This window comes from Sylvia atricapilla, chromosome 1, assembly GCF_009819655.1.
Source record: "Sylvia atricapilla isolate bSylAtr1 chromosome 1, bSylAtr1.pri, whole genome shotgun sequence".
Lineage (NCBI taxonomy): Eukaryota > Metazoa > Chordata > Aves > Passeriformes > Sylviidae > Sylvia > Sylvia atricapilla.
In genome coordinates, this window is record NC_089140.1 from 102988193 (window position 1) to 103006141 (window position 17949).

Genomic DNA, 17949 nt, shown 5'->3' on the forward strand with positions numbered 1-17949 from the left:
TCATATTTTGCCTAAGGTGATTCTCTTTATTTGCTTGATAACTGCTCTAAGAGGTACAGTGCTAAAAGTTACTATGTGCTTTCACAAGAAGCAACATGATTTCTTAAAAGTCTTCATAATTTAGTGCTCCTGAAGTACAGATAAACCTGCAGATATTCTAATTTAGCTTTTATATCTCAAATATAGGGCACTGAGGATTGGGTTATTATAGACAAAATACCCTCTGAGGTAGTTGATGGTGAATCGGAAAAAAATCTGGCATACAAAGTAGTGACTGTGAGCAGTAAAACTGCCTTTCCACCTCAGATATTAAAATCCAGTACCATTCTAATGCAGAGCTTTGAGGACTTGGAAAGTGAAATACAATCCAATGAGGAGAATAAGCAGAAAATGTTCACCCTAGGAAAGTCCTATGATACCGTATCTGGGAAAATTGTAACCATGACAAGTAAAGCTAAAGAGGGCGAGAAAGCAGTACAGCCTTCAGTAGAAACTTTGCAAAAAATGGAAAGGAAAGAGCAAGAATCTGTGAAAACCGTTCCAATAGTTGCCAAGTATGAAATCCTCAAGCCTGTCACTGATGAGAATGCCAGGCGGGGATCCGACATGCAGAGCACAAGAAGAAAGCTGTCTGACTCTCTGACACCCATAAAGGAAGCAGAATCTCAGTTGCAAAGTCCTGAAGAGGAGAGTTTGAAAAAGACACTAAGGATGGACCAGGACTTGCAGTTACTTGGTACACTGGAAAGCTTACAGCTTGGCAAAGCAGAAAAGCATCTTGGCGGAGAAGCTGTAAAAGCAGGGGCGTTTGCCCGGACAGATAAGAGCCTGTCTGAGTGGAGATATTCCAGAGAACAGCCAATTACCATTGCTACTGCTCACTATGTTACTGAGTCGTCTGCATCAAAAGTAGTGGTAACAAGTGGCTTTGACTTCATGCCACAATTTAAAGATAAAAGCATGACTTCTTTTAGGCAATCCCTTCACACCACCCTAGCTTTCCGTCCTCTTGCTGCCTGGCTTTATGTTGACAGCAGCCAACCCAGCTTATTTTTTTTTCTCTCATACTTTGAATCCGTCTCACAGTCTGAAGCAGACATTATATATAAGGCTTTCAGCCTTTCTGGTTTATGTACTGAAATTCAGTATTGCTGCTGTGGCCTTTTAATAAAAGGAAAAAAAAAAAAAAAAAAAAAAAAAGGTTTGCTTGAACCAGCAACACGCCAATGCTAACAACTACGCTTTGTAACTATTGCTTACTACAGCCATTATGAATTCGCTCTGATTTATTTTCCCATTCTTTTCCTATTTCCAACCTCTCCGTGCCCCTGCAACCTTCTCTCCTTTTCCTCCGTCTCCGCCTCTGGTTTTGGCAATTAATATGTCTGTGCATATGGGTCTGCCTTTTTTCTATGTATGACTCTACATTTCTTTGTCTATTTAGACTAAACAGTCCACCAGTGAAAAAACCTTGGATGGTTCAGATATCTTCACTTTAATAGAGTCCGCCAGAAAACCGACTGAGTTCATAGGAGGGGTTACTTCTACTTCCCATAGCTGGGCTCAGGTGGCTGCTTGATTCCCTCCATCGATGTCATAACCACACACCAATTACTTTTGGTTTTGTATTGTTTCATGGTTTTGTGCACAATATGGAACTGTATAACTAATGCATGTATTCATGTGTGTTTTCCTTTGTTACAATGGACCACAAGAGAAACTTCATCGAAAAGGGAAAAAAAAAAACAAAACAACTCAGGTTTTCTTTCATTTCATTTTATTTTGGTCATTTTGCAGGGTGTTGTATTTTGCCTTTGTAAAACTCAAAATAATACCAATGACAAGAACAACGACATTGAAATTTCTCTTCACTTTTAAAATTTTTGATTCTTGCTTTGTTTTCCATTTCTGCTATACTGGTAACATCCTGAGAATGAAAATCCACACAATGTGGGAGAGAGCACTTGGCAAAATATAATGCCTATTTTTTTAAATTTATGTTCACAGTACATTAAGCTTGGGAGCTACTACAAATAGTGTTGTCTGCTTCTGATGCCGAGGGTTTTTTTTCTCCTTCCCTGCAGAGAATAGAGACGACGACGTCTCAGGAGATAACTTCCAGCGACATGAAGCAAGCAGTTCAGCCGGATCAGGATACAGTGCAGAAGGTTGTACAGGAGACTGTAGTAGTCAAGGAGAGACATGGGATGGAGGTGCATGCAGGCGGGGATCCTGCTAAAGTGGCCGGACTTGCGCTGGATGCCCAGGCTGAGGCAGCGTCGGCGGCGGCTGCTGCCGTGAAGGGGAAGGAGGGCTCTGCTGGGACTGAGGGGGCCAAGGAGGAAAAAAGGGAGGAGGCTGGGAAAGCCCTAACCAAACAGGAAGGAGTCGCTGCCGCCGCTTCGTGTGAGCAGGCGGAGGAGCACAGAACAACAGTCCAACTTTCAGAGTCTTTGGAAAGAAAACCTCATTTTGAGGTAACTTGTTGTTAAATTGGTCATGTCTGTGCTGAATTGTGAATGTAGGCAATAGTGGGCTAAGTTAATTCCTGTTATTGAAAGTAAACTGTGCCCAGCTTGTATGATTGCACTTCTACAGCAAGTGTTTTTTTTTTTCTCCTCTTATTTCCTCCTTGCATGTCACCTGCAAGGCTTGCTGCTGGTTTCCATCATTAGCAAAATGCCATGAATGTTTTACCTAAACTGTTTTTCTGCTACAGAGAAATACCAAATTTCATGGCATTTTACACAACAGATAACAAGATCAGCTGGCATTCTCTTTGGGAAGGTCAATCGAGGTTGGCAAAGTTCACATGTCCTCAAGGACAGGAAATAGATTGTTTTTTCCATTCTTGGTGCAATTATAAATAAATATGCTGTGTCTTAAACAGACCAGGTTTCTTATCTTAGTCCCATTAGTAGATTTTTAAAAGCTGTTTTGTGTATGGTTTTTTCCCCAAGAGATGAAAAGACTAAGCCTTTACAGAATTCATTCTCTTGTCATTTTAAGAAAATGCAGGATCACAGGTTCTCAGAACAACTGAGTCTGGAAGGGCCCTCTGGAGGTCATCTGTTCCAATCCCTTGATCAGGCAGGGGACATTCAGAGTGAGTTGCTGCCCAGGACCATTTCCAGAGAGCTTCTTCTGAGTATCTTTAAGGAAGAACACTCCACAATATCCTTGGGCAACCTGTTCCAGTGTTCAGTCACTCTCACAGTGAAAAAGTGTTTCCTGATGTTCACAGGGAGCCTCCTGTTTTTCAAGTTGTGACCATTGCCTCTTGTATTATTTAGAACATTTTGGCCTTTGTTTTCATAAAATTCAGGGAAGTGCTAAATGTCACCAGCATTATATACATGAATGTACCACTGTATTGAAGAGAATTTTCTCTTTTTTTTTTTGTTTGTTTTGTTTTGTTTTGTTTTTTGTGCAGAGCACTTTTTAGTTATTTTTTCTTTGTCCCATCCAGAAAATAAAAATTGTTGTGAGAAATTCATAAGCTTTGCTGTATGTTCCATTTCCTTCTTTTTTGTTCACGCAGTCACCAGTTGTGAAGACTGAGACTATAAGTTTCAGCAGTGTTCCTGCTGGTGGGGAAAACCTTGAAATTTCAACAAAGGAAGTGCCAGTAGTCCATACAGAAACAAAAACCATTACATATGAGTCTTCTCAGGTAAGAAATTCTAGAAAAGACATGGTCTAATTTAATGTTCCTTTAAGGGACCCATTTTTTCACCCATCTTTAAGTGTATGCTTTAGTATAAACTTTTCCAAGTTGTTCAAGTATAAAATATTAGCATGAGGAGGATGTACGTAAGAATAACTTACCTGAGGGTCACTCTCACATCCTGGTGTAGGGCCTTTTGAGAACATTATGAAACTGGAGATTTAAAAGCACTGTCTTCTCACTTGTGTTTGCAGAGGGGAAGGACAACCTCCAGATGCACAGGGAAATACTGACACATGGTTGCCCTAATAGCAGTTGTCCCCTACCATAAGATACTAACTTTATGAAGAACTGTAGAATCAGGGAAGTTTAACAGTCCAGTTCTTGCTTCCCTGTGCTCAGGAGCGTTTTTTCAGTGACTGGTTTTCTCTTTTGGTTTCTAGGTGGATTGCGGTGCTGACTCTGAACCAGGTGTATTGATGAGTGCACAAACTATCACATCTGAAACCACCAGCACTACAACTACTACACATATCACCAAAGTGAGTCCTCAGAAAACAGGGAGCTCCTTTTTCACCAGGATGTGTGCTATCTTAGCTTTGGTTCTATGATTTATTTCACAAAGGGAACACATTCTGATACTCTCTTGACAAGAAGCTGTAAATTTACCATAAATACTTGTCTTTATTCACCTGTCTTTGGCTATGCTGAGTTAATTAATGCATCATCCAATGACTTGACGTGAATCCTAAACCTGTGTCTGTGCAAGCACAAAATCTTGCTGTACACAGACACTTCATTTAGCTGCAAATACTACCTAGAACTGGAAAGAGTTTAACCATGTTGGCATCATATGGTAACTTGTCTGAACATGAGGCTCCACTGACATGACTGTGCCTTTCAGCCCTGAGATATTAGCACTGCATGGTGTTGAAAGCACATAGTAAATCTATATCCTGTAGCCATAACAGGACATTCAGTCAGCTCCAACACTTTGGCTGCGTTCTTGGGTGGTACCCTGAGGAGCTTGTCCAAGCCAGACCAAAAGCTCACCTGCACAGACAAACCATGCTGTGTCTTCCAGGTTCTAAGGTAACATTTCAGTAACAGTTCCTTGCTAAGTAGAAACCCTCTTAGTGCTGTGACAGCTCTACCACCAATATTCACTGAGAACAGGATTCCGTCTTTCTGCAGTGAAGTTCCCCCATTAGTAGATGAGTCATACAAAGGCCATACCACCCCATACACCATTCTGAAGCAAGCAGTTGGACTTAATAGGTCTGAATATGGGCTGTCTGTGTTCCATTCTGTTTTTCATGGGACAAGTTTGCCGTTTTTGACATACAAACATCTCTCTTGATGCATGTGCTGATTAACTAGAACTATAAAATTACCTGTGTTGGAAGGACATCTGGAGGTCATTAATCCATTCAGAGCATTCAGGCCAACTCCAGAGCTGCTCACTTGCAGTCCAGGGCTGTCCCCTCTGTGCAAGCTGCTTGAGCCATTTTGGTCCAGTCATGAAAGGGTTCCTGCACTGGTCATTCTGGGGATGACTTTCAGCACTCTAAAGTAAGTTACTGACATGCATTTTTGTCCCTCCCCTCTAGACTGTGAAAGGAGGCATTTCAGAGACAAGAATTGAAAAACGAATAGTCATCACAGGAGATGCCGATATTGATCATGATCAGGTAAAGTCTACAAACTGCTAAAAAGGCTACCCTGAAGACTGCCAAATAGAACATTTCTAAACATTCCTTTGACAGATATTATTCATACTGGCATGCCTTAAATTAAGCTGGAATAGTAGTTGAATCAGTGATGGTATATTTCATATTTTAATCTTTTTTTCCTCATTTGTAAATTGTGTAATATGTCATGAATCTCTCCACCTTGCTACTGATCATGCATGTTCCACCTCCTTTTTGTTTTTGCCCTTCTGTGGTTTCCTTGGGATAGGCGCTGGCTCAGGCAATTAAAGAAGCCAAAGAGCAGCACCCTGACATGTCAGTGACCAAAGTAGTGGTACATAAAGAGACAGAAATCACACCAGAAGATGGGGAGGATTGACCACAGGTAAGAGGACCAGATGATTTTCCTAGGCATTTATTGGGCTGGCATGTTGTATATGTTGTTTTCCTACCATATTTCACCTTTAACTCTTCACTTTCTCTCACTGGCATTTTCAAGTTCCTGGTTATCAGTTCTGATGTTTGAAAGTAAACCACATTCAGCTCTAGACATCTGCCTTCATTAAACAGTGCCAGCTGGAGAAAGAGAAATTACTCATTTGCTTTCGTTGGCTCTCTGAAAAGTCCTCATTGTCCATGCTTTGTTATAGTCTTATTTTCTACTTCTGAAGTAATAAAAAATGTGTTGTCTGCTTTTGTGTCATTTAAGAACAAAAACCATTTGTTCTTAAAGGTGTGCATTTTGGTTTAAAAATGCCAAGGGAAAAACCTACAGCTGCTTTTTAAATGTCTTGTTGCAGATATGTTAAAAGTTATGCTTTAATTCCCAACTTGCAAAGATATGGTCCAACTTGCTTTTAAACGCAGTGAATTAGTTTGTCAGCATTTGGGTGTCTTGGCTTTCTTGTACTTGAAAGAACATTTATTGTGTTAAAGCAGCATTGTTTATCAGGATGAGATGATAATGCAGCTTTCCTTGCGTCTAGCTTTTTCTCAGTAAAGGCATGCTCTCCAGTAGTGGCTGGCTAAACAGACATCTCAATATTCCTATATTTATTCTGTGTGCAGAAACATGTCACGCATACTAACCTGCTATGCAAAAGCTCTTAATGCCAGCACCATTGCAAAAATTGCTTTGAATGCTGTATGCAGAAGGGGAAGAAAAAGCTGCTTGTCAGATTGTTGAATCGATGGCAGCATTTTATTCTTAAAACAATGTGTATTCCTTAGCACTTGGTGTAAGTAACAGAGTATAATGCACAGCACCTTTGGAAGCTCTTTGGCTCTCCTGCTTTTGGATATACAGACCCTAAAGAAAACTGAATTTCAGTGTCAGTTATTTATTTGGAAGATGGAACCAGTCACTAAGGAGTGAGTAGCTGTGATTCTTGTGGTATTCTGCTAATTGTTTCAGAGACAGCTCAATGTGGCTTGCTTAAAAGTCTATTGATGTCATTAATTCTTTCCATTGGTGTCAGTGGACTTTGGATTTGGTCCAAGTTGCTTATACTGGGATGATGCCATTTTCAAACAGCTTTTCTTATATGAACAAATTGACAAAATCTTTTGCAAGAGAGTAGTTGATTTGAATAATTAACTCAGTTCTCTTTTCTGCAGGAATAACCTAGAATGCATATGAATCCAGACATGCATACCAGTAGGAATACGAGAGCCTATACGGAGTCTCAGTTCCAACCTGACTGACTTGTATCTGTCTATGGAAAATTTCAGTACAGAAGAATTGATCTTGACCGTTAATAAAGAAACTGGCAGAGATACCTTCCCATAGAAATCAATCTGAATCAGCAGCAGTTAAACAATATTGCATGAAGCAACAATAAAATTACAGAAAAGCAGCATTTTTAATTTTCTTAAAAAGTCTAAGTTTTCAGCTTTACCTGCACGTTCATAAACAATATAAACAGTGATCTCATGTAACACATAAACAGTTCATGCCTTTCACAGTTTCTGAAAGTCTAAACAAATTAAAATTTGTTAGGTGGCAAGCCTTTTGTTTACAGATATTGTAAATGAAGATTACCCCCAAAATGCTAGAAGCTGTATAGGTACTGTGTATAATGTTTTACCACACATTAGATGTGCCAATAACACAGTTTATTCAGTAAACAACTTGAATCTTATATTTGTTTCATCTGGTTTTATTACTGCCCGATAAACGATGATGAATCTTTACTCTTATTAAAACATATAAATGCTTACAAAGTGTGCTTTGTATACCTGACTGAATACCTTATGAGGTAGTAATGATTTTAGAATATTAACTTCAATGATTTTTGTCAGCATTGTTCAGAGTCAGCTTCCAGTCACCCTTCACAGATCCTAACCTTGTAAATTATGTGTAGTTATTTTGGAGAAAAAGAAAATCTGTATTTTACTTAGTTTGCAGCTTTAGAAAATTATTAATCTGAAATAACCGTGATGGTTTTCTATTGATTTCCCTTTTGTCCTCAGAGGAAAAAAAAATCTGTTTGAGAATCTGGTCAGCATTTACTATCTAGTTCTGAGTCAAGCCTTAACCTGTACAGAACGTCCACTGAAAACTCGCTAGTGTCCAGCTCTAATACCCACGGAAGGGATAGCATCCATTACACTGTCAGCTGCATCACAACACATGGTGAATGTATGTTTCTGCATAGTGAAATAAAAGTGGTAAATGCATCTGAAATCGTATTGTTCTGTGTCTAAAAGCACCTAGTGGTTTTTAGTATTCAAAACATCAAAATGTTATGTTTGTAAGACACCACAGGTTTTACTCATGTGCACAGTAGATGTGTTTTGTCTTCAGTGGCTGACACTGCACTGTGCAGACAGTGGGAGTTAGCAGAGAATCCAAAGGGATGACAGTGTTCACCTTTGGGTATATGATGTTTGCAAAGGAAAAGGACTGTTTGGTTCCTTCTGTTTTATCTGGTTGTGTAACATTTCACCGAAGCTAAATGAAGAATTTTGTTGTTGCTTAGAAAGTAAAGGTCAGTAGCGCTTGATCCAGATCCACTCTCGTTTTGTACTTTGGCTCTGAAACATGGATAAAATTCCCTTTAAAGTAGAATTATTTATTGTTTCTTTTTTTTTTTTTTTTTCCCCTCCTTTGCCACATCTCATTGACACTCCCCTGGTAGTTTAAGAGAAATGTAATGAATAGTTCACCCTTCAAGCTGTATTTCGTTGCAGGATTGAAAGACAATGGGTACAAGCAGACTTTTCAGGACATAAAGGGCCAAATTTGCCCTTCGTTGTTTACACGGGGTTCCCTCCCATTGAAGTCAATGGATTTGCCTTCAGTGGCGAGCAGGATTTGACCCAGTGACTTGTTAATAAATGTTTATTTTCATAATTTAGAAAAAAGAATAGTATATATAGAGAGAATAACCTGTAGATAATAATTAAAAGTAATATCCCAAGGCTTTTAAAGCTTTGCCCTTAGTCTCCAAAACATCTACCTTCCACCAGCCATTCTTCATGCCTTTAAATCCGGAGTGCTAACGATGTATCTCCTCCCCGCACCCACCGCCGTCATTGTTACCTCTCGCCTAATGACCGAGGCAAAGCTGACGGTCTGTTGTGATCTTTGATGGCCCTCTCCTCCTCCAAGACCATCGCTGTTCTCACCCCCCTGAGTGACAGGAGGCTCAGTTCTCTGGTGCTGCTGGTGCCCAGCGGAGGTCAGGGGTGGAGGAGCTCCTCGCCCTGTCGCGGCCGATGGCGCACCAGGCCCCGCTACCGCATCAGGAGTTCAAAACTAGACTCTGAAGCCATACCGATTCTCCCTCAGGTGCCCCTCATGTTGTCAGCTAAGAAACAGCATTGTATTACCTCAGAGAGACACGGGGCGATCGCACAGCCTTCTCTCCAGAGTTAGCATTATATTTTAGCATGGCTTGAGGAGATTGTACTCTGGTGATCCTGCACAGTATGTATGCTGTCTAAAGATATTGCATTGTTAGAAGTTAGTCTCCTTGGAAAGGACACTCACCACTAAGATACCGCCTAAGCGCATATAAACTATGAGGAGATGAGAGTGGACAGGCAAGGACATCTCAGTGCCACTGTTGGTAGTAGACCCTTGTTTGGGGAATGATTCCTGAAAGTGATAGCTTTGGTTTTTGTTAGAAACTGTTTCTTGGGTTGTCTGCCTAATGCTGTGCCACATGAAATAAAGAGCACCTGCCTGTTTCTACCAACCATCTTTTGTCTCCGTCTCTTCTCATTTATTGTTGGTCTTTGTCTGGCTTCTCAACAAATACCAGCCTGGAAAACAAACTATCAGATAATGAATTACTTGTGCGTAGCATTGCCAGCACAGACACCAGCACTGGAGACAGCCTTACTTGCTACAGCTGGAATCCCAGCTTCAATCCTGAGAGAACTGACTACTCTGTGCCACTGTGGTAAGGGCTTTGCACGCCAGGCAAGCGTGAGAATAGCACGTGACCACTGCAGTAGTGACCACTGCACATACAAGAAGGAGTGAATACATCACACTGACGTTTTTCAAGTCTGCTTGGAATCCCTTCACATTTATGCCCCTGAAGTTTTTTTTAAGGCTGTCTCATCACAAATGGTAAGTACTGGTGTTTCTGTGCTCAAGCAAATATAAAAAACATTTAATGAGTTTCTAAATCCATAGTCTAGATCAAAGCAAGGGTTTAACAGCTCAGCCTTATTTCTTTTCAGAGCAAATTTAGGCAGCTGGTGAGATGATACGCTTCATCTGTACAACAGTTTGTATCTGCTAAAATTATAGTTACTCATAAATAGTTCTTCATGGCATATAAATTCAACCTTGAGTCCAGGCTTCAGTTTGGCAGTCACACGAGAGTCTTGCTGCAGGCTTATACCAAAATAGTTCTGCCAGATGAGATCAGAAAATCCATTTACAAACTAAACTTTTACATTTCCCTCTTCACAGGTAATAAGGATGAGATAAAGAAATGCATCCCCCTTTTTTTATACTGGAACAATAATGGTTGAGGTTCTTCAGAACTAGGAATCAAAAAATTATTTTTAATAATGTTTCCTGGTTATTAAAGGTTTGTGACACTCCTGAGGCAATGCTGAGATCTCCTGCAGTCCTTTATAGATCCCAAGGTACAGTGGTGGTTTGAGGTACTATGGATGGACTATGGGTGGACAAGTGGATGACTATGAGAAACACAAACTCTATTGCCTATGTTATTTTTGAGGAAAGAAAATTAAGCACTTTTCTTAAATCTATAGATTCCAAAGGTTAATAGCAAATAGTGGGTTGCTGTGTCTTTTGTCACTGATGTTATACCACATCAGCAAAGAGTCTGCCTGTGGTTGCTCCAGTACCTCAGAGCAACAAAAAATACCAGCCTTCCTAATTAAAACTTCATCATACTTGAAGTGACTATTATTACTTATGCATCTTTTAGTTCCATCTCAAGGCTTTACATATAAATAAACAATGGGCATATTGTTGTTAGTGTTTCCATAAAAATATTTTCCATAAGTTTCTGTATTCACTAACTATAAGCAGATTATTCCATTACCTTGGAATACTGTTAGCCCCTGTAGACTGTACTTTAGTCTGGTTTATGCCCTTTGTTTCCACCTCCACCCTTTTTTTTTGACTCCTATTTGACATCAGTCCTGCTTCTCAGCTGGAAATAATGGTTCCTGTAAAGGCTTCTGGAGCAGAATTTCAAAAATCCGTGTTTAAAGGGAAACCAATATGCTCGAATTAGACAAAAATAAAAATCTTTCTTTTTTGAAACTTTCTTCCATCATCTCATGTTCCCAAATTCAGCTATAACCTCCATAATTCAGTGACCTCACCCTTGCAGCTGAAATGACCATCACTCACTCTAAGTAGTATTAATGGCCTGTCTTTGAGCATGACTACAGTGACATAAAAGGGAAAAGAAAAATGAGAACGAGTTCTGACACTGGAAATTGTTTTCATTTTTAAATACATTAGATTTTTATCTCTACAGTCTACCAGCTCTGCTTTCTCCAGAGAAGAATTTAATTTCTTAAATTACAAACCTGTTATTCTTGGGTGAGGTGGATTGGTTTTTGGTAGGGGGTTTTTTTGTTTGTTTTGGTTTGGTTTTGGTGTGGGTTTTTTTGTTTGTTTGTTTGGGGTTTTTTGTCCTGAGTTGACTAGGAATTTCTTTTCCATTTTCTAGAAGTACCTTTGCTGCCTGCTGTGGTGAGGTGTACCGTGACTCTTAGTGCATAACCAAAGCTTGGACAATGTCAACTAATAGGAGCTGCAAAAATGTAGATCCCAGAATATGTGCAGCTTTGGAGCTGCCTGAATTACAACTCAGAGGGTGTTTCCACACAAGCCTTTCCTTATAGTGCTCATGTTAAGTACTGGGCATGTGTTATTTTGTGGGTAATCCTGGGTGGCTATAGTGTAAAAGATACAAGATTAGACAAAGCACATTAAAGAGAAGGGTGTTATCATAAATTGTGCAAAAATGCAAAGAAAAAAAACAAGATATCTGAGTATGCAAAGCAAATAATGAAAAATTTTCGAAGCCTTTTCCAGTTGGAAGAATCCAGCCAACATGATGCTAATTACACGATAATTTTCTTAAATCAAGAGTATTGCTAGCCCAGATGTCCTTTCTCAGTGGATTTAGAAGGCTGTTTCTCAGACATACTGGTTTTCTGGTCAACCATTTGGCATATGAAGGCTTCTAAAGGAATTTATATTCCTGTAGTCCAATCTCCAACCAATATACAACTTAGATGTGAATCATTTTATATAGTCACAGAGGTGGTGAGTTTGACCACTCATCTTTAGAGTTCCTAAATCCTAAACTACTGGACTTACACACATTTCCACAGAACAAAGTTTGTTCTAAGACTATTTTGATGAAGTCATCCTTTAATATCCATTAAACAATAGATTTTTGGGTTGGTTTGTTTCTCTCCATTCAAAATTCTATCTAGTGATTGACATGTAACAAGATTTTTTTCCTGCAATTAAATGAGATGTCAGTACATCGTTTTTGTCATATCATTCTATAAAAGGGAACAGCAAAACAACACTGCAACATGTGGCCTGATAGCATAGAAATAAATGACTGACTTGAATACTTTTGTGATATGGTTCTTGTGATGAGGACTTCTCTGCATACTCTTGGAAGACAACCTATAATAGTTATCCCACCACTTTAAATTCTTTTTGTTCCTTCTGGCTTACTTTCATATTCTCCAACTTAACCCATCTGTGTTTGATCTGTCACGCTTCTCTCTGTATCTTTTGTTCTTCCAACTTTTCTCCCAGCTTTTGAGCAAACTCCATCTGATGCTTCCCTTTCTATTAATTTTGCTGTTACATCTTACCACACCCATCAGCCTTCTTCAAAGTCTTGTTAATTCTCTGTCCTGCAGTCTTCCCCACTCATCCATAATCATTTCAACTCCTGCAATGATGATACATCCAACCCTTAAGTGTGTATTTCTTTGCTTTCATATCTCTCTACAAATTTCAGTCTTGGTTTATTCTTGCCTTCACTGTGTCTTTCACATGAGTGATTTTATCAAGCAGCAATCTCTGATATTATATATCTCCCTTTTCAACCCTCATCTGATCTCTTTCAACATTTGCTCATTTTCCCTCACATTGACTCTTGGACCTTTCATGTTTTCTGGTCCATTAGCTTTGATGAGTTGGCATTTGCTTTCAGACCTTTCAAACCCCATCTCTACTTTCTCTGCTCCTCTTTCTGACCCCTCTCTGAAAGGCATGCATGATGGAAATGCTGTAGATAGTTTGCCTTCAGTAAAATAAACATTCTTTTCTCTAACAATATTAAACTACACTCTTCTGTTTAAATAAATCCCACCCCCCAAGAAGACAATCCATGTGCTGCCTTCTGTGTCTTCTACTTCTTTCTGCATGGGCTCCTGCCCATGCCTTCCAAGGAGAGCATAATTAACATGCAGAATTAACATGCAGAATGACTATTACCAGCCTCTCTAGTTCCTCTTCTTTCATTCTCAACTTGCCTTTTCACAGCCATAGAAGTATTTGGTCTACTTCAGCTCCTGACAGTCTCAACATATATCCTCATGATTGCATCCCAAGAGACCTTTCTCCTCACAGTATCAGTTTTATTTCCTAAATTTTTAGTTCCTCTTATGGTAAAAATGTCTGCTCTTGTCTGCATCAAGTCTCAATTTCATATTTAGGATCATGTTGGCATTTTCTGGAACAACTCTCTCCCACTCTGGAGGACAGCCTGTTTTTCCCACAAGAGATAGCACAGCATCTCTAGGCTCAGGCTCAGGACCAGTACTTTTCTATTGTCCTCCTCCATGACTTGCCTTCATTTTAGACACATTCCCCACTTTTCTGTCTCAATCCTGTCCTCCTCTCTGTGCTCACTTAAGTTCTTCTGACTTTCTATCTGCTCTTTTACCAAAGGCCCTTATTGTTTCACTCCACTTTTCTGTGGAAATATTTAGAACTCATGGTGTGCATCCCGTATTCCTTCATACCTCCTTGATGTAGACTCAGTATTTTCTGAGCTTGAGAAGAGCTAGCTCTTCTCAAGAGAAACTTTTCAACAGTTTTCTTTTTCCCAGAACAACCTGGTGTAAACAATGTTCCTTTCCTATCACAACAGGTGTTGTTTGCTATTTCTGTTACTTAGCCAATAGGAGTGGTGTCAGCCCTACGGACCAATAATGTGCCTTCTTAGCACAGCATGTTATAAAAGGACTGAATGAATTGTAAATAAAGCCTTCTAATTTCTGCTGCTTTCTGACTGGAGTCAGGCATCTTTATTTCATGTCCCATCGTGACACTGTGATCTTCCCTGGGAACATGGATTCAGCCCCGCCATTCAGGGCATTATTTCTGTCTAATTTATTGAAAGTAAGGTTAGTATTGCTTCTCTTCAAGTAATTTGTGTATATTTACAGCTGCAGCACTTTTCAGTAGAAACAGCTCTGTCTAATGTGTGTTACCACATTAGAAATTCTGTGTGAAGGCAAAATGGAGACACCCCCAGGAAGTGTGATATTTGTTAGTGTATGAGAATAAAGAGGTAATATCATTGCTATGTTGACACCTAAACTGTTCTGGAATAAACTGCCAGTTTTATTTCTACTGATGAAAATGCCCATGACCAAATGGGCATCTTCACTGGGGCCCAGCCTTGTAGTCTCTGAACTGCAGCTGGAGTCTACCTGATCTGTTCAGTGCAAGGGCTGAGGAAGGGCTGGTTTCCTCCCATTCTAGTACACATGATGCTTCCATAAACCTTAGGAATACAGTGAAATGTTCTGATCCACGTGAGGCAGGCTGCTGTGACACAGGCTGAGCAGATCAGGTGTCAACTCACTGATTACATGCGTGTCGACGTATTTGTACTGTAATGATGCATCAACAACATTTTTTCAGCCATGCTACTCAGCTCTCCTTCCGTGCATTTAATGCTGCAGGATGAAGCATTGCAGCATGGCAGAAGCGCAGGCTTGGCCGTAGCCTTGTGGGTGACAGAAACCTTGGCTGGCACCCTGCATGTTCCATCTGTGTTGTCAAGTACATCGATCACCCCAGCAGTTAAAGCTAGTGCATGTTGCCCCAACAGTAGGCCCAATTGGCCACCTTCCCAAATTTTATCATTATACACCCTTGTTTTTTCAGAAATGTATGTACAGTGTGGGAAGCTGATTCCAGTTTCTCCAGTGAAGTATGTTTATCTCCTATAGACAATTGACCCTGCAGTGTTAAGGGAGACACCTGGTGCTGTGGCAGGCCAAACCCCATTGCTCTAGGAACAAGTTGGGTTAAATTTGTTTGGGATTTTTTTGTCAAAAGAAAACTAATTTGGCCAAAACTAAAAACCTGCCATTCACAGTGACGTGAAAAGATCCTGCCAAAAGCCTTATCAAAATTTCACCAAAACATCAGTATTGTCAAAATGTTATAATGGTAAAATCAATTCCTTCACTGTGTACAATGGAACTTATTTTTGAGCCTGGGCAAGATGATGTAACTGAAAGACAAGGTAATTGGTAATAGTTCAGGATCAAGAAAGCTGCATCTTATGACTGAGTCTCAGTTAAAAACATTGCTATCATGTCAAATTCTATGCTGTGCCTACAGCAGTAATTTTGTACTTCTTTAAGGCATAAACAATGGTGGCAAAGGGGAAGAAAATTTTTGTGGCTACTCATAAGAGAACAAGCATGTGGAAAAAAGAAAACCTCCAGATATGTGCAAGTAAAATAAGGGAGTAGTGTTGCAGCAGATGGTGATACAGAACAACCAATAGCTATGTGGGTTGTATAAAAATCTTGTGGTTTTATATTTAGGAAAATGAGGTAGGGCAGAGGGTCCTAATGCAGAATTTCTGTAAAAGTAACACAACCTGTTTTCTAAGTGATGCTTGGTAAAAAAATAAATCAGACAAAATGTACCACATGTAACAAAAAGATGAGATTTGCAAGACAACATATGTCTTCTGTGTAAAATGCACTCTTAGTGTTCATTGCAGTCATAAATTACTAGCATTGCTGTCTCCAAAAGGAGTAAAAATGGTGATTACATCCACCATCTGAAACAGGCATATTTCACCTTTACATGCTATAATTTAAGACTTTGATGAACAGAGATAAGAACAGAAAAGGCCATCTCCATAATGTTGCTAAATTCCACAGGATGTCCTCAGGTTATATAATACTAGAACATCTCTAATCATATCTTTAGATACCAACAACTGTGCTATTATTTGATGATATTTTTAATGTGTGTCAGGGAGAAACTAGGGAAAAGAATCTATATCCAATGCCTGCACAGTTGCTGTGAAGATAGTGCTGATGGTTCAGTCATAAGCAAAAAATTTCAAGGGATTTAATTATGCAGTAATATTTGCATTTGTATTTTCCCCTTCAAAAACAGGCATGAAACTATAAATTGTGTGAACAAGACTGAAGTATTTCAACACTAAACCAGTAATATCTCTGTATCTACATGAAATTATGCAATGCAGCTATTGCTGAGACTCCCAAGTGAGCTGATTTCAGCTGTACATAATTTGATAATGATGTTCACCTTAAATTATCTGCTTGGTCAAAGAAGGCTTGTGTGCTCAGCTACTCTAGCAAATAGATTTCTTATAAGTCAATTGGTAAAGCTTTTGTCAAAATTGATGCACACTGTGTTGGCATCAATAATTAAAACTCACACACCTCTGGCACTGTTTTGCTGCTGGAGAGAGAAATAATGATCTTTTGAGACAACAGTAATATCTAAGACCTCCTAATACAGATGTGCCTGCAGCCGTTTCTCTCCCAGAGGAAGAAAAAATAAACAAAGACAGCAGAATTTCCCTCTTGATTCTCTTAGGAATACACTGATGGATAGAGGTCATAATCCCATGAAGGCTTTGCTTCTGACAGGGCAAGCCATTGTCCCCAGAAGATGTGATATTGGAGATCACTGGATCTGATGGTGTCTTTTGGATCTGGTGCTGCCTTTTCTAGCTGGTTTTCAGCAGACTCCTCGTCAGCCTTTCCTGCCCAGTTACATTGCAACAAATCTAGAACTGCACAGGGGATAAACCTGCCTCTCCTGGTTCTGCTTCCTATATCCTTCCCAGGTATTCTGCAGTGTTTCTCACTGCTATGCATTATGGGCCCCTTCGCTCTCATTCTTCTAACAAAGCTTTCAGCTTCATCTCAGTCATTTTCTCTGGGATGCAGTCACAGCCACACCTCCTGTTGAGCTTTACTGTCATCTTCCTGGCACAAAAAACCAGTGACACAAGTCACAAGACCTGAAGATCTGACCTTACCAAGTCTTTTGGATTTAACAAATACAATACTCTTACTACCTTGTTGACAGAAATTTTCACAGGCATCCATATCTATGCAAGGTGGCAGAGAAACTTCCCTCATGCCCAACTTACTTGTCAGCCAATACCTGTAGCCTGTTCAGAGACTGCTACAATGGCAGTCAGGGCTAGGATCTGTCCACATAATAAACACCCATGTATTGGGTCCCAGTCCATTTTGTGGATATGACTGAGCATTAATCTTCCTGTTGGCAGAACAGAAATGCGCAAAATAGCTACCTAAAAAGAAGTTGAAACCAATAAAATATAACACTCTCCTCCACTATTTTCTCTTTTTATTTTTATCAAATGACAGTTGCAATATGTCTATATCCATTTTTCAATAACTATTCCTTACAAATTCTTTACAAATTCATAGTTCTCTATACCCTGCTGATGTGGCTGATGAGTAGAAGTTCACAAATGCAGCGTGTATTAGTCTTATTGCCAGCAGAAAAATATTTTCAGTCTGTATTCAATATATCTAATTTCAAGTATTAAGGTATGATTAATCTCATGGCTGATGCAGAATAAATTGAATGTTTCCTTCAATATCTATAATAGGAACTTCTTTTAGACTGAGGTCAGTCATTTGATGTGCAGAAACAGACACCCCTCTCAAATTCACATGGAAGTGACTTCAACACTAAGAAACATGAGCCTAGCTCCAACACAGCAAAGGTGAAAACAAGGTCAATACCTTTCCTCAGACAGTTTGTATTTTTGTTTCACAGGAAAGGAAACG

General features: G+C 39.6%; 1 protein-coding gene across 4 annotated transcripts in view; it reads left to right on the forward strand.

Moving 5' to 3' along the window:
• The window catches only part of EPB41L3 (erythrocyte membrane protein band 4.1 like 3), a 96865-nt gene extending 87893 nt beyond the window's left edge, over window positions 1-8972 (forward strand). For 3 of the 4 annotated variants that reach the window (XM_066329332.1, XM_066329343.1, XM_066329351.1), the window contains 7 exons: window positions 1445-1567; window positions 2085-2477; window positions 3542-3673; window positions 4111-4209; window positions 5278-5358; window positions 5627-5743; window positions 6976-8972. In XM_066329332.1, the coding sequence (XP_066185429.1) occupies window positions 1445-1567; window positions 2085-2477; window positions 3542-3673; window positions 4111-4209; window positions 5278-5358; window positions 5627-5737 (939 nt within the window). In that variant the 3' untranslated portion in view covers window positions 5738-5743; window positions 6976-8972. Of the gene's footprint in view, window positions 1-186; window positions 916-1444; window positions 1568-2084; window positions 2478-3541; window positions 3674-4110; window positions 4210-5277; window positions 5359-5626; window positions 5744-6975 lie in introns of all 4 variants that reach the window. The other variant, XM_066329323.1, reaches the window with a different exon arrangement.
• Window positions 8973-17949: the final 8977 nt, after the last annotated feature.